We start from the raw sequence: 15,776 nt of genomic DNA, 5'->3' as shown, positions 1-15,776 counted from the left end.
TAAACGCTATTGGAATAGTACTAATCTTGCTGTTTATTAATCAATAAATAATATTAAAGAAAAAAACATCAAAACAATATATATGTGTTAAAACACACAGTGATAGAACTTGACAGTGTGGTGAAAATATGTGAAAGCATGTAACATAGAATAACAAACTGAGCCACAGGCCTATTATATCTTGCAATGACCTGCTACAGTAGGAACATCATTATCACATATGCGTCACAATTTCAGAAATACAGAAATAATACATTACAGCCTAGCGTCACTGATCGGTGTACAGGTAATCTATGTTTCTGCTACATAGGGCCGTATTCAATTTGAGGCTAAAAGTCCGTTTTGGCGAAAAAGTATCGCAAGTGACGTCTTTTTGCCTAGGCGGAAAGTCAATGCAATGGACCCGGCGGAAAAGTATTCCCTATGAATAGCAGGCGGAAAAAAGTGCAGAATTGGGGTTTTGGGGTGCAACGTTGCGTGCAGCCTTAAGACAGTCCCCCAAAGGTAAACTGCGTAAAAAAAACAAAAACACTTATGAACCCCCCAAGAAAATACTTGTTTTGGGGGCAAAAAAAACAAAGTTGGACAAAGTTAAAAACTAGCAAAATATACTCCAGCGGTGTCCCCAAGTATGCCCCATGCAGGTGCTAGCGGCAGGTGTATTTTTTACAATTTTTAAAACTTCCCTTTAGAAACTTTTAAATATGCTACCCCCCATTTTCAGGTACCCCAAATTTGCTGGGACTAGTTATTTTCTCAAAAAAATACCCTGTTAAATGCTATTCTTCACCACTTATGCAAAGATGCTAATTAGAACCTATTGAGAACATTTAAGTACCCCAAATACCTTCAGCAGGCCTATTCGGGGGTATCTATAGTGATCCCCCATGTTGGTGCATCTTTTGGGGGGTGTCAGGCTGAATTACCCAAAACTTACATGACTTTTTGCCTGTTTCAATTTCGCAGGGTGCCGTTTTCGCGTCCTTTGAAATTGAATACAGTGAACAGCGGGCGAGCATGCGCGTGGAAAGTGTTTACTCCAAAAACACGCGATTTAGGTGGAAAGTCCAGCAGGTGAAAAGTCCGGGACTTTTCGCCTCAAATTGAATACGGGCCATAGTGTGCCCTCATAAGATATTACTGCCCTTTGTGCTTATTCTGTGTGTGTATATGCGTGTGTGTGTATGTATGTATGTATATATATATATATATATATATATATATATATATTTATATATTTGCTCCGGGGTGCACCTACTCTGAAGCTGCTTATAAGCTAAGAATTGAATTAAGTGGGCTAGATATTTCTAGAGGTATAGAACTCTATTACACTAATACCTGTCTGTAGATTGAACCTCTCCTGTGCAGTCCTTTGTCCCTCCTCCCCTATATCTCTAGCTCAAACTCTATCTAATATTAGTAGGTTATCTCCCTCTGTGAAAACCTAATAAAATAAACCACTTTAACTTATCAATGTCAGAGAAGCCATATTGCCTGTTCAATATGTTGCTGGAAGAAATCCTATTAACAGTAATAATCAGTTATGTTATCTCATAATTAGCTCCACAGTAAAATTGTAACTGTACATTAATTAATACGGGTGTTTTATATGCAGTTTCTAATTAGTCTTTAAAGTGATCATCCAAGACTGTAAAATGCCTATCACCATAAGGGACCGCCATAAAGGAGGGACCACCAGGGAGAATTGTAATAGATCAGCCCTTTTGTGCTTTATACGTGTTTGCACATTTTCATCACCTCACGCTGTCTAACGCTCTCTCCACTGAAGTGAATGACAGGTTAATCATATTTCCCCAAGGATAGCTCAAATCATGTACATTTTCTGCTGAGAAAAGCTGGCTTTAAGAATGCCTTATGGTGAATTGCTGACTCCTCCTTAACTTCCTCTTCTTACTAGTGCTCCCCCCTAATTTATGCACAAGAAGGGGACGGGCTGATGAAATTGCAACAAAGTGGCATATGGTAGAGATAATTTATCTTCTTTATGCAGTAAATATGCAAATGTCGCTGCTTATTTAGTAAAGGTACCATTAATAACTAAGGCTTGAGATGAGCAGCTGGGCCACTTAACATAGTCTTTTCAGGAAAGATTACCTGCTCGCCCTGTGGTAGTCTTAGCCTATTAAAACACAACACATAAATTGAATTAAAATTTAGTGAGGTAAAATACCACTTATCAACCCAAACCGTTAAATTTATTATCATGGATTCGTTTTCCAGCTCAGTCGGTCATAATTTCCAGAGCTCTTTATCTATATAAATTTAATTAGCCTTGATATCATCACTATATTATAGAACTAATTAAAGATTTAGATAAGTGCTGAGAGAGCTTATTTAATACCCCATAAAGTTCAATGTGCAAAATGAAAAAGGCCATACTTCAGATGGTTGTGAAGTTTATGAAACCCAGTGTCCGTATCAGTGGGTTTTAGAAAAAAAAAAAACTGACTTAATTGCACTTAATGGGATTCTTAATATTTGAAATGTAACTTCATTCTCTTTGCTGTTTTACCCTGTTAAACTGTTGTACTGTATATAGTAAACGACGGTCTGTGTTGCACAAAATGTTTTACACAAAGTGCTTTAGGTGACATAAACACTGCAATGACATAAGTATAGAAGTGTGTGCACAGCTGTCAGCACACAATAATGTACGCTATTAGGCCGGGTACACATCAAAACGTCATGTATCCCAGCCGACCCAATGCCCTATGGAAGTATATATGTGGCGGCTGTACACACTGCACGATCTGCTGTATGACCATGCGATGTACCCTTCCGTCCTGCATGCGGTCATCAGCGGCATCGTCCCATCTGACGTGCAGCACATCAGATAGGATGATATTGCTGACTATGCACGTGAACGCGTATTTGAGGCTACACACTGAACGGTATGGACAATACAGATGTGTCCTAGTCTTTGCTGCAGTCTCGCCAAACAGCCCCTCTCAACGTGCATGGTCCCGTGAAACTCTGCTAGCACCAGGCGTCTTTTGCGTCTTTTTTTGAAGAAAGTGTGTCTAAGTTGCAATATGATGTGACTAGGACACACCAGGAGACTGTGTTGATTAATTTGATATGTGATACTGGTATACAGGACCGCCATCAGGGGAGACTGCCGGGACTCAAGTCCCAGGCCCGGACAGAAAGGGGGCCCAGGTGGCAGTGGAGTGGATAAGCTTCGACGACATTTTGAAAGTTGCGCTGGGTGCGAGCCAATCAGGACTGGCCACAGCGGTGGCTCCTGCTTGGCTGCCGATCTGCAAGCTCCTGACTCTTACTCTGCTGCCACCCAGGCCCCTCTCTATGTTCTGGGTGAGTGTGAGCGGCTGCAATGTGCCTGGAGCACAAGCCGCAGTCCGGTAACCGCCAGCCAGCGGGGAGAGGAAGACAGCATCCGTGGGGAGAGTGTGGAGCAGCCTGATGGTGAAGAAAAAGTGTTCAGACTGCAGGAGCAGGAGAGGCTGCGGGGGGGATTCCACTTCCCATCCAGATATTCCTGTGACGGAGACAGACCAGGTACAGAGACTTCTGCTCTCACACCCTCTCCATGCTCTCACACTTTCACCCTGCTCTCTCATCCATCCACACCCTGCTCACACACCCTCACCCCACTTTCACCACGCTCTCGCCCACATCCTGGTTTACACACCAATTGATGCCCCACCTCTGCTGTAGCTCCACTCACATTATCTACAGCAACGCCCACCTCTTACAAACTGCCCCCACCCAAGGAAAGGGGCCCAGGACTGACCAAAGAGGCATAATCTCTGATGGCAGCCCTGCTGGTATATCTGGGTGTGACTTGAGTCTCTCAATCAGCATGTGAAGTTCTGTGATACAGCACCCGCAGCTTTTTTCCACACCAAGTTCTGATTACAGACTAAGTTGTACACATATATACAAGTGTCATATATCAAATTAATCAGCACAGTCTCCGGGTGCATCCTAGTCGCATTAGACTTAGACACATTTTTGGCAAAAAAAGACGCTCGACGTTAGCCAAGTTGCACAGGACCTGAGAGATGCAGCGTGTCGTATTTACACTAAATGAGCAAGGACACATATGTATATCATACCGATCCACGTCGGAATGTTATATCATCCAATATATCGCCTGATGTGTACCCGGTATAAGACAAACTCTCTTCCACAAAATAAACAAAAAAGTATGTATTATCTCTATCTTTTTATTACTTCTCAGTGATTCTTTACTACAACCTAATAAAAATCTCTTGCATGCATATCTGTGGCCGTTTGATGGTATGAAGTAGTTGTCTTAATGACTCATATTTACAATTATTTTTTATGTGGTGTTTTTATAAGGGTTTTTAAGTTGGATTTGTGGGACATAGTACTGCTATGACAATTTTGCATACATTTTTTATGCACACATTGCTTGAGACCTATGTTATTGGCATGCCTTAGTGGCAGATTTAATTAGCCGTAAGGTTACACTATTAATACTATGTGGGTTATCCGGACAGGGAAACCTGGTTGTTTCTGCTCATGTCCCTTTGAGGTGCATGCAAAAAAAAGTGTTAAGTTTTCCTCCCGTAATAACCGGATATGTGCATGACCTACTCCTTTCACATACCTGCTTTGTATATGGTAGATAGAAGACCAGACCAAGCCTTTTATTTATTTTTTGTTCTATAGCGTCAGCAGAGTTTTACAGAGAATATTTAATCCTCATCAGTCACTGCCCCATTTGAGTTTACACTCTAAGGGGGTTATTCAGCATGAGACATTCTTGCTAATATGCAAATGCAGCAGGAGGAGTATGACACCCCCTGATGCACTTGCTATCCCAGCACTGCAACAGAGGTCGCAGACTGGGATCACCATCGCGACAATTGGTGGTCGCTGGTCACGATGGTGGAGGGCGCCAAGCCGCCAGCCAGCTGAGTAAGCCTCAGCTTACTCAGGCTGGTCAACTTGAGAGGCCAGGACGCAGTCCCTGGCCTTGCCACTCCCAGGAAACTGGACGGACACTCCCCCATTTCCGGGAACGCCGGCCGACCCAGCACTGCCCCTTAAATGCCTCTGTCAGTCAGGCAAAGGCACAGAAGGGGCTGCATTCGATAACGCAAAACCTATTGTGCACACTCGAAGAATGAGTCCTGCGAACGCCCATATTCACAATAATCGGAATCTGCATTCAGCATTGCACTTGCATGCAATGCTGAATCAGCCCCTAAATTCTCTACCACACAAACTAGGGTCTGTAGCCAACTAAGTGACCAGTATGTGCTTTTGTCTCTGGGCGTGACCTGGAACACCTAAAAGATAGCCAGGCAAACACGGACAGAACATACAAAATCCACACAGTGCCCGGGTCATATTTCAACCCATGTCCCAGCACAGTGAGACAGCAATGCTAACCACTGTGCATCAGGTTTAGCCTGGTAAAAATTAGGGTGCACATCTGGGTTGGTACGGGATGCCCGACATCTGCATCCCGACAGGGTTAGGCCACTGACACCTGCAGGTAAGTATCCTGCAGCCTTAACCTAACCTTCCCCTCCGCAGCATAAACCTAATCCTCCCGCACACAGCCTAACCCTCCCACAAGTGCTAAACTCTAACCCCAATACTTACCGTCGGAATGCTGGTGCTATGCTTCTGACTGGTGCGGGATATTGGCATTCTGAGCGCTGGCATCCAGACAGCCGGCTTACAAACTACATCCCCCACATCCATGTAGATACCCACTTATAAAATTTACCAACACATTAAAAAAGAATCTACCTGCAGCATATGTAAATTTGCCAATAGTAGATTTGTTGCCCCCCATACCTTTTCTACAATGAAGGGTTAATCTGCAGATGTAGTGATTATTTGATAACTAATTTTTCTGCCAGCTTGTGATTCATCTACAAATTGTCAAGTGACACTTTAGATTTTGGACTACTGATGCCTTGCATTTGACCCACCAGGTGACTGTGTATCTATGGCCACCCATATTTAATTCAGTCCTGCTGCAGCGTAAGAAAATGATGTCTGAGAAGGCACCATAAACGCTTAGGTCATTCTGTAGAGCAGAGATTGAATCTCTCAGAGAAATTAGGATTTCATTGTGAATTCTCTGGGTCTTTCTTAAGAGCCCTCCTCCCAGTGTGCTAGGTGAGAGGTGAGAATTAGCATTTAAATAGAGAGGTATTAATAGCACATGTGAGCTCCTGCAGCTCCTGAGATGAGTTTGCTACCTTTTCTGTGTCAGATGCATCTATTGTTTCTTTTCTATTACTCCCATAAAGTCTCTGATCTCATTTTCTTATCTATTTATTTTTTACTGAAGTGCTCTTTTAACAAAATAGTTTATTTTCATATAGAGCATAGTGCCGCTAAAGAGTAGACATTACAGAATTAAAAATTATATATTTACTTTTTGTCCAAATAATATTTTTATTCAAAACTAGCTCGGATACCCAGCAATGCCCAGGTTGAAGACTGGTCCCTGAAGTACACCTGCAGCCTTTATTTGTTTACATTGTCTTTGCCTATAACCCCATTCCTTTGATCCTGAAAAGGACCACACTGTTTGCTAACATGCTTGCAGACAGTAGCATAACTACTGTGGGTGCAAGGGGTTGCGCTGCTACGGTGCCCGTGCTGCCTCTGTGGCCTGACGCTCCCCCCTGCACCCAGGTGGGTCGGTCCAGTCAGGGCCGTTGAGAGGGGCTTGGGTGTTGGCAATGTTGATTTGGTGCTGGCCCGTCAGCAGGCGCACTGGCAAGCAGTCATGGAGAGAGAGCTCTGCCGGTGGCGAGGCAGTCAGAGCTCGCGGACTGGCAGCCAATCAGCAGTGGTGGTTCCTGATTGGCTGCTGGTCCACTTGCTCCGATTGGCTCGCGTCCAGAGCCAGATTCAAATTGCGCCAGCGCTGTCTGTCCATGTCTGCCGCTACCTGTTGGTGTGCCAGCCGTAATTAGCTGGCAGCCTGGCCCCAAATCCACACCTGCTGGCTGCTGATGGCACACAGGGGGGGGGGGGCTGAGAGGCTGCTAGAGGGACATGGGGAGGTGAGTTGCTCAGGGGGGCGTAATATGTAAGGGGCACTACTATTGTGTGGAATAATGTTATATGGGGCACTACTACTACTATGTGGCATAATCTGTTAGGGGCATTACTGTGTAGTGTAAAGGGCATTACTATGTTACATTATGTAAAAGGGGCACTACAACTGCATGGCATAATGTGTATAAGGGGTACTACTTTGTGGCATAAACTGAATGGGCTCTGTGTGATGGAAAATTTGTTTTTCTACCTCTGGGGGGCCATTTTAAGATCTTGCTATGTGGCCCACAAAGTTATAGTTAAGCCCTTGCATGCCAACACAGAGGCTCTGGATTTAATATGAACTTGCATGAGTCGTTTAGTTTGCTCAGACTGAGGTTAAAATTATACTTTTGTAGCTTTCTTACAGGTTTTTGGCAGACTGACAATTTCCACTGGAGCCAGCCCTGGAACCTGTGTAATTTGAGTGTCCCTATTTTTAGCGATTGTGTAACAGGGTGTGGCCCTGATGAAGTTCATACCTAGGCAAAAACCTAATCCTGGTCAAACTACACCATCCTGTCGAGTTTGGTGGAGCTACGTCCAAAACTGGTCGTGCATAAAGAACAAAAAGACACAGACTTGCTTTTTCGCTTATTATATAGATATAATAAATAAACAAAGTTCTTCTCCATAAGATTGCAGTCATTCCACACTGTTAGAACCAGTGGCAGCTTTTTCCTAGGGGTCACAACCAGTCTGAGTCTGTGCAGTGGCTTCACTGGCAAGTGGCTTCCTATTGGAAGCACTATCTGCTAACCATACACTTGAAAGCAGTCCTAGAAGGAGATGTTTGCTACCCTTGGGATTGCCAGTTCAGACTGCGATTATCTAAGATAACTTCCAATGGGACGCCACTCCTCTGCCTTTTCATCAGCCTAATCTGGCCTCTAGTGGCTACAGCCACTGCAGCCCTTAGAAGTCTGTGTTTGTGTGCATGTTCTAGTCCCTCCGGTGCCTGTGTGCCAGCGCTTGCCAGATCCTTTGTGCACAGCGATAGTCCAGGCCATTGGGATTTTATATATTTCAACGGGAGCCACACTCACGAGCCTCCAACTTCAGTGGCTGCTGGGGTACACCATCTCAGATAATCCTTTCCATTTGTATTTCCAGATATATACAGTGCATCCGGAAAGTATTCACAGCACTTCACTTTTCCACATTTTGTTATGTTATAGCCTTATTCCAAAATGGAATAAATTCATTTTTGTCCTCAAAATTCTACACACAATACACCATAATGACAATGTGTTAAAAGTTCTTTTTTTAGATTTTTGCTAATTTAATAAAGAAAAAAAAACCTAAGAAATGCACTGTATGTAGGTATATAGGAGAACACTCACCAGACTTCTCAAGATTTATGCTAAAAAGTTCAAAAAAGTTTTTATTTAATCCACATGCCTAGTCGATGTTTCGGCTCCAGACGAGCCTTTAAGACAACCCACCAGCTGTCACAAACACAGGAGTAAAAATGTGTGCATCATAAGGGCTATTTATACCAAGGGCCTACATCTCAGAGCCTTCCATGTGGGACGCCACCGAAATGACATCATAATGGCTATATCCCGATTCTTAACCAAACGTTACCTCTAGTGTAACGACACATATGGGGCAATCTACATAAAGAAAAAAAGAAGAACCAGCTCACCCACCTCCCATCACTCAAGAGAGCTCAGACATAGTCCTTCACATAGACAGAACGCAGGAACTAGAGATAAATAAATAAATATATATATATATATATATATATATATATATATATACACACATACTGTATAGCGCAGCTGAGGACAATCTGGGCTATTCCACCTCAGGATCCAGGCAAGAGAGTGAGTATTGGAATGCTAGAATATTTCACGCATTAAAGAAATCATTCATAATCTCTCACGTTTGTCAATTTCTTCCTAATGACTGTTCATTATAATCGACATTATAAACAATGATCATGCTTTTCAGCTCTGCAGAGTAGGCCTTTCCATCTACTGATTAAACCAATGTAACTGATATGCTATTATTAGATGATACAGTTTGTCTACACAGAAATAAATAATATGCCAAATACAGTATGTCTTTAGCTATTTGGAGGTAGCTGAATCTGTAGCTGTTGACATGTTCCCAGAGGACTAAGGCTACTAGAATCAGACTTCATAAAGGAATGCATAGTTGACAAATTAGGTTAGCAAGGCCTCACCCAGGTCCTTAAGGAAGTGTGCGGGATCTGGTCTGGGAGGGTGGCCTACACTCTTGGGATCTGAGAAAATGCTCCGAAATTTAGAGAATAGGATATAGAAAGACACCCCACTGCGCAACCTTCAAGCTGCACACCTCAACAAAAACCCTAATTGTGACTTTACTTTCAAAAGAATACCAAAAAATACATCAAATGGGTTCTCAGAGGTGTGCGCTAAAGGGTTAGATATAAATGACTATAATTGCATGAACAGATAAGAATAAAAGAGAACATGCAAGGTTGAGCCAAGGGTGTGAATTTGCAGTTATTCAGGTGTTACTCTATAATCTTCTTGCTGTCACTCCTTCCCCCTCTTTCTCTCGGTGATATCCGAATATATAGGGAAAAAAGAGAGAAACAATGTGTCGACCCTTACTTTGTAATAACTATATGACTAAGTAGATGGAGCGTCCCTGGGACAGCCAAACGTACCGTACTCACTTAAGAGTAGAGGTGGGAAGAGCTCATAAAGGTATCTTTCTCCATATATTTCTATAGTGGCTCCTTTAGGTTCTATTTGCACACGTGCTACCACTACCAAGGATATATGTAACAGACAAGGGGCGTACCCCACTCACTCAAACACATGTAAATGTACACTTCAAGCAGTTTCTTTAAAATGTGAGCGTACTATACTCACGTGGTCATAGATGATCTTGCATATAAAGGTGTCTTTAGTCAGTGGAAAACAATCGGTCCTCAGTGGGATCATTTTTAAGTAAAAACTTTTATTCCAGGTATCAAATAAGCAAATGAAAAGTCAATAAAAAAAACGGCTCTATAGTCATCGAGGGAACCTCCAGAATGTTGCACGCTCTATATAAATTTTTTCGGGTAAGTCATAGAAAAAGGGTACCTCGTGAGCAAATAGGTACATTCTGTAAATCCATAAGAGTCAGAGGCCAAAACCAATGCGTTTCGACCTAATGGTCTTTTTCAAAGAGTATTTCACACTGACTCCTGGTGCCCCTTCCCACTTCCTCATGTGGGGGCGGGGACAAATCCATCAACCCTCTATGAACATTTTAGGCAGATGTACAGATACATATACATATATAGCTTTGTGTATCACTGAGTTAAAACATTAAAATCATTAGAAAAGTATTACCTCCTATCAGTTCTGTCTGGAAATTACATTTTAACGCAATGCGTTCCACCAGCTGGTACGCATCGGGTTCCGCTGGAAATTACGTTAGGTGTACCCCGAGTAGGAGAGTTATTAGTGTGACAGTCTGAGTGAGAATTGGAGCTTTTGGAAATGTGTTCTAAATGGTGGAACGCAGACAGGAACTACAGCCCATATTCCAGAGGTGACGCTCTGGTGGGTTGTGGGAATATTGTGTCCAAATAAATGCACTTAAGATTCCATCATTCTTTATAAAATATGGGATCTTGTAAAAAGGAATCCTTTAAACTATATAAAAAAATATGTATAAATTATAAAAAACCACAATGCTGGTACTTAAAATTATCCTTGATAGAAAATAATAATTATAATGTGAATGGCAAAGGTATGATATAATAGATCAGAGAATGAATCTTAAAAAGTTTGGTGTGTATATATAAACATGCATATGTTAGAATCAGTTAGCTATGCATTATGCATTTTGTATTCCAGTTTTTTATGGGAAAGAGATAAACATATACATATTTATAGAAATATCTGGAGGAATATACCTTTATGAACTTTTCCCACCTCTACTCTTAAGTGAGTACATTACGTTTCTCTTTTATTCTTATCTGCTTATGCAATTAGATTAATTCATATCTGACCCTTTAGCGCACACCTCTGACAATCCGGGGGAGTAGGCAAAGTCAGTTCTACTATCTACCGATATAAGATTTCAGGTATCGGGTGTATCTAGGGGTCCGAGTGCCCCTGGCAAAGTAATGGACTGGTCCCGCCTTCCCCCATATTTTCTGAACAATTATACTCTGAACTTATAACACCCCAGCCAGCCCCCCTCCTGTCTCCCCAGCCATCCCCCTACTGACTCCCTAGCCATCTCCCTCCCATCAGCCCCCGCAGCTCACAGATACCATCTTCAGCCTGCAGCTGTGGGTGGCTCGACGGCTCCTCAGTGCAGCAATAAGGGGCACATCATGTCATGACGTCACACATGTCTTGTCTCAAAAGTAAAAAAACTTTATTCATTCTATGCATGAGGCAGCCACCAGCAAGCGCTGTCGGCTACCTGGCGTATCTGGGACTCCACTCCTGGCAGTCCTGTCTTGATTCTACCCCCTGGCCGCGGGTGGCACGGCCAGCCGGCGCACTTGGCGAGTGCCATCCTGGCCAAGGGGTAGATACGCCCCTGTAAGGTATATTTGTCTGCATGCGGGAATTGTTTTGTATTCATTGACTTCAGGTACTTACAGGGAGGGGAGTTGTGTAGGCACTTTAAGAGGTCAGAGTGTATTTTGATATGTGCCCACTGGGGGATGTGCAACTCTTTGGGTCTCAATGCAGGTGATGTCTTGCTTACCCTTTCCAAAGTATGTGCTTTTTGAGTTTAAGCTTTGTGTGTTAAGAAAGACCATATTTTGTGAGATATAGACGTGGTGCCCATAATTGGACTGATACTAACTTTGGCATACACGTTTTCTTTGTGTACAATGCAAATTACTAAGCTTCTTAGACCAGTGCAGGGGTATTCAACATGCTGCCCTCCAGCTACTGTGGAATTACACAGCCCTGCCACAGTTTTACTATTCCCTAATAGCAAAACACAGCAGCTGGAGGGCCACATGTAGAAGACCCCTGGATTAGTGGGTCCTTGTGCTTATAGAGATGGGACAGTTGAGGGTAGGGGTGGCAAAGCATAGTGAGACGTGTTCAAAGCCAGTATCTTGATCGCCGGTGTCCCGACGGTAAGTATTGGGGTTAGGGGGAGGGTTAGGCTGCAGGGGGGAGAGGGTTAGGTTTAGGCTGGAGGGAGGGTTAGGGTACTTACCGGCCGGTGTCTGTATTTTAATCCAGTCTGGATGCCGGTGTGTGGATTCTCAGCACTCGGATCCTGAGCATCAGCATCCTGTACCCATCTCCTCTCTGCATGGGCTCCAGGCACTTGTCTTTGAGGCTGGAGCCCACACAGAGGTAGGACAACACACTTTCCTTCACTTCTCCTCACATTATGCACCCCAGGCACCTGTGCATCAGCATGACTCTGCTCCTAGCTTGGAGCCAGTCAAGGTTCTGTGCCTCTCAAAAGTATTCACATGCCATGGGTTGCCTACCCTTGTGCTGCGGAATGGTTACAGCAGGCATCCTTATAGGTGTATCTATGATGTGTGATGGATGATAAATCAGAATTATTATTTGTATTGTAATATTTACCTTTTTCCTTATAAAATGGTAAGCAAATTAGCATCTGTTCCTGTGAGGGAGAAATGTAAGTATTTCTTGAAAGAAAAAAAAAAAAATCTCCTTATATTCAAACATACTCATAGTCACATGGTCTCTTTTTTCATACTGCAGGCAGTACTATGAAATGATGTACAACACTGCCGATGAGCTGTTAAATCTAGTGGTGGACCAAGGCGTGAAATACACAGAGCTGGAGTACATCAATGCTCTCAGCCTTCTGCATCGCAGTCAGACTGGGGTGGGTGACCAGACCACTCAGAACATGAGGCTGCAGCGACTGAAGGAAATCATCTGTGAGCAGGCTGCCATCAAACAAGCCACAAAGGACAAGAAGATAACCACTGTGTGAGAGATGATGGCAGTCAGTCTACAAATGCCAGAACGGAGAGTATTGCTGGCTCTGCGACCTGCCATGCATGGGAATACTTATAATGGAGTTTATTGGTGTTATAGAAATGAGCACAGGTTACAATGCCTACTGAATATTGGTCTTTGCTATAATTTTTCGCAATATGTATGTTCTGTATTTTAATCTTACATGTTGATTGCTTTTCTAAATCTTGAATGACATGATACTGTGTTTCTATGGTAACTGATCATATATCCAATATTAGGCCATTGCTTCTTGCAGATTTGTAGTCTGTATGTTTGTCTAACTGGTTTATTGTATAAAAAGCTGCCTTAGTACAGAGCAAGGTTAAGACCAAATGGGGCTCTAGACAGAATCTTGGGTCCACACCACAGATTATCTCTGATCCTCTGCACATCCTTATACACAAAGCATTGTGCCCTGAAATGATTCCACCAAGTGCTCCATTGTATACACTCCATTGCCAGACTCAGATATAAAGATCCCCAGTTCTTATCCTTTAGCTTAAATACCATCATTGCACAGACCATCATTGCTCAGAATCCCATTGACACACATTTTTTTTACAGACCTCTTTTTGACCAAATAGCCATTACCAGCTAATTACAGGGATAGCTCTTTGTAAAGAATCTCCATTATTTTACAGGCCTGTTTGCATCCCATTATAGAAATTTCTACTTGTAGAAGCACAGCCTCTACATTACACCACTTCCCCAATGACATGCTTACCACGTACTAAATGTGCTAGACTGTCCCATCATAAACCCCAGGTTTCTGACAATGTCTCCATGATGTATGTGCTCTCTGCAGGTACCTGGTGGGAAAGCAGCGCTGTGATCCTTTTTAATATGCATAGGATAGAGATACTGTAGATGCACTTAGTGTATGTTCCCGAAACATCAGCATAAATAACAAGTAGAGGTTTGAGCAAAGAAGTACAGAGCCCCGTACTTCAGGACTTTGCCCATTGTGCACATGGCACATCTACTTGATGTAAATTGGGGAAACTCCTATGCTTCTTTTCCTATAACCCAGTTCTGGGGATTTTCACTGATTATTCACTGAGTATTAGAGAATATATACTAAGATCAAAAATCCAGGATGTAACAATAGCCATAGTAGCCAAGGCAACTGCTATGGGTCCTGGCAACACAGCAAACTCTGTACCAGCTGGAAATATGTGCCATAAAGTACAAACTAGAGATAAGCGGTTTGGTTTTGACAGTTCTTTACTGCAAATTAGCGCAAGTTCGGATTTATCTTATTGGCTATACAAAACACATGACAGCCGAATAGCCAATATGATGTAGATTTTGCGATCTGATCATATCTGAGTAGAACCAAACCATTCATCTCTAATATAAACATAATATAGCTTCATAACAAATGTATCTAGGAACTTACAGGCAAAAGAAGAGTAATGTATATTTATCTGATTAATGTGTCCAATTGCCTTTATTACAATTTGTACTGTGACCTATTGGATTCTGACTCTGGATGGAGCAGACATGGGGTAGTGGGTCATTGTACTGTAGGGCCCAGAAATACATACATCTGACCATACTTTTCGTGTTTTGCTGGTCTCACTGGCACAATGTAACAAAGTGTCTTTGCATTGAATATCACAAAAGAAAATTAAAACAAACACTAATTTGTATTTAATTCTGAAAGCCAAACCACATTTTCCTGTCCAGTAGTCTGCTATCCACTAATATTCTGCATTAACTAGTAGGGGTTTAATGACCCTAAAGGAGACTGCTGGAGATAAACTTTTTATTTCTCTTGCACATTATAAAATTAAATTATTGTGGGTTAATATATTATTGTGGGTTAAATGACTCAAGTACATTATCAGTGAGTCAGGAAGGGAAAGGCTGGACTGCAGTTTATACCTCAGTTGTACAAACATGGTTATGTATGATGCCTAAGACACTGACGTGTTATACCTGGGATGTCAGCATAGATTTATTATTCCAAGTAATTGAAATGTATACTTTATCATTTCTGCATTTCAAACAGTGGTCACTATATATGAAACCAGGGTTTTTGCTATATAAACATGAATGTATAAGGTCGCAGCAATGTTTGTTTCTATGCTATGTACAAATTAAAAAAAAACAATAAAAACCTATAACAAGATGTTTTGCCCATTATGTCAATAATCTTTCATAAATCATTTCAGAAGTACACTGCTAATAGGAGGTCAGTATGTTATCAGTTACAGACAACTCTATTTTCCCTCTACAATAAGATATGAAGACTCTTGTTTCCCAGATATTCCATTGATTTGCTGTTCAGACCATTCATACAAATGTACTGTATACTGCAACTTAAGTCTATATTATGTGATTGCACATTGCTCGGGTGATTGTATTCCCGGGTGGTACTTGTGACATACTATTACAGGTATTCTTCTGTTTATCCTTTGCACAGCATACTAGAGAGTCCAATAAAAACTGCTTTATCTCTGTGCTGTCACTTTCCTCATAAAAGGTTTGCTAGAAATAGGAAACTAAAAAGTGAGACTGTTGCTTTCATGGTCTATCCTTGGATGCACTCAGAGGTGATACTCTTGTCCCAGTGGACCTGCATTTACCTCCTCATTCCAAAATATCTGAGCTAAGAGAACAGCTGCACATTTGTGACAAGCACCGGGCCACTACAAAGAAAGACTTCTGTTAATGGTAAGAGCTCACTTATTTACTACAGTAAAGCAGAAGTAGCTCAAT

At 42.2% G+C, this 15,776-nt stretch overlaps 1 protein-coding gene across 1 annotated transcript in view; it reads left to right on the top strand.

The window, feature by feature from the left end:
- EXOC4 (exocyst complex component 4) overlaps positions 1 to 15,186 on the top strand; it is a 453,886-nt gene extending 438,700 nt beyond the window's left edge. Inside the window, exon 18 of the mRNA XM_088468694.1 lies at positions 12,789 to 15,186. Within this exon, the coding sequence (XP_088324820.1) occupies positions 12,789 to 13,026 (238 nt within the window). The 3' untranslated portion in view covers positions 13,027 to 15,186. The remainder of the gene's footprint in view (positions 1 to 12,788) is intronic.
- The last annotated feature ends 590 nt before the right edge of the window (positions 15,187 to 15,776 follow it).

This window comes from Taudactylus pleione, unplaced genomic scaffold, assembly GCF_031769625.1.
Source record: "Taudactylus pleione unplaced genomic scaffold, aTauple2 ptg000086l, whole genome shotgun sequence".
NCBI lineage: Eukaryota > Metazoa > Chordata > Amphibia > Anura > Myobatrachidae > Taudactylus > Taudactylus pleione.
The sequence above is the reverse complement of the archived record's forward strand: the minus strand, read 5'-3'. Positions and strand labels throughout refer to the sequence as shown.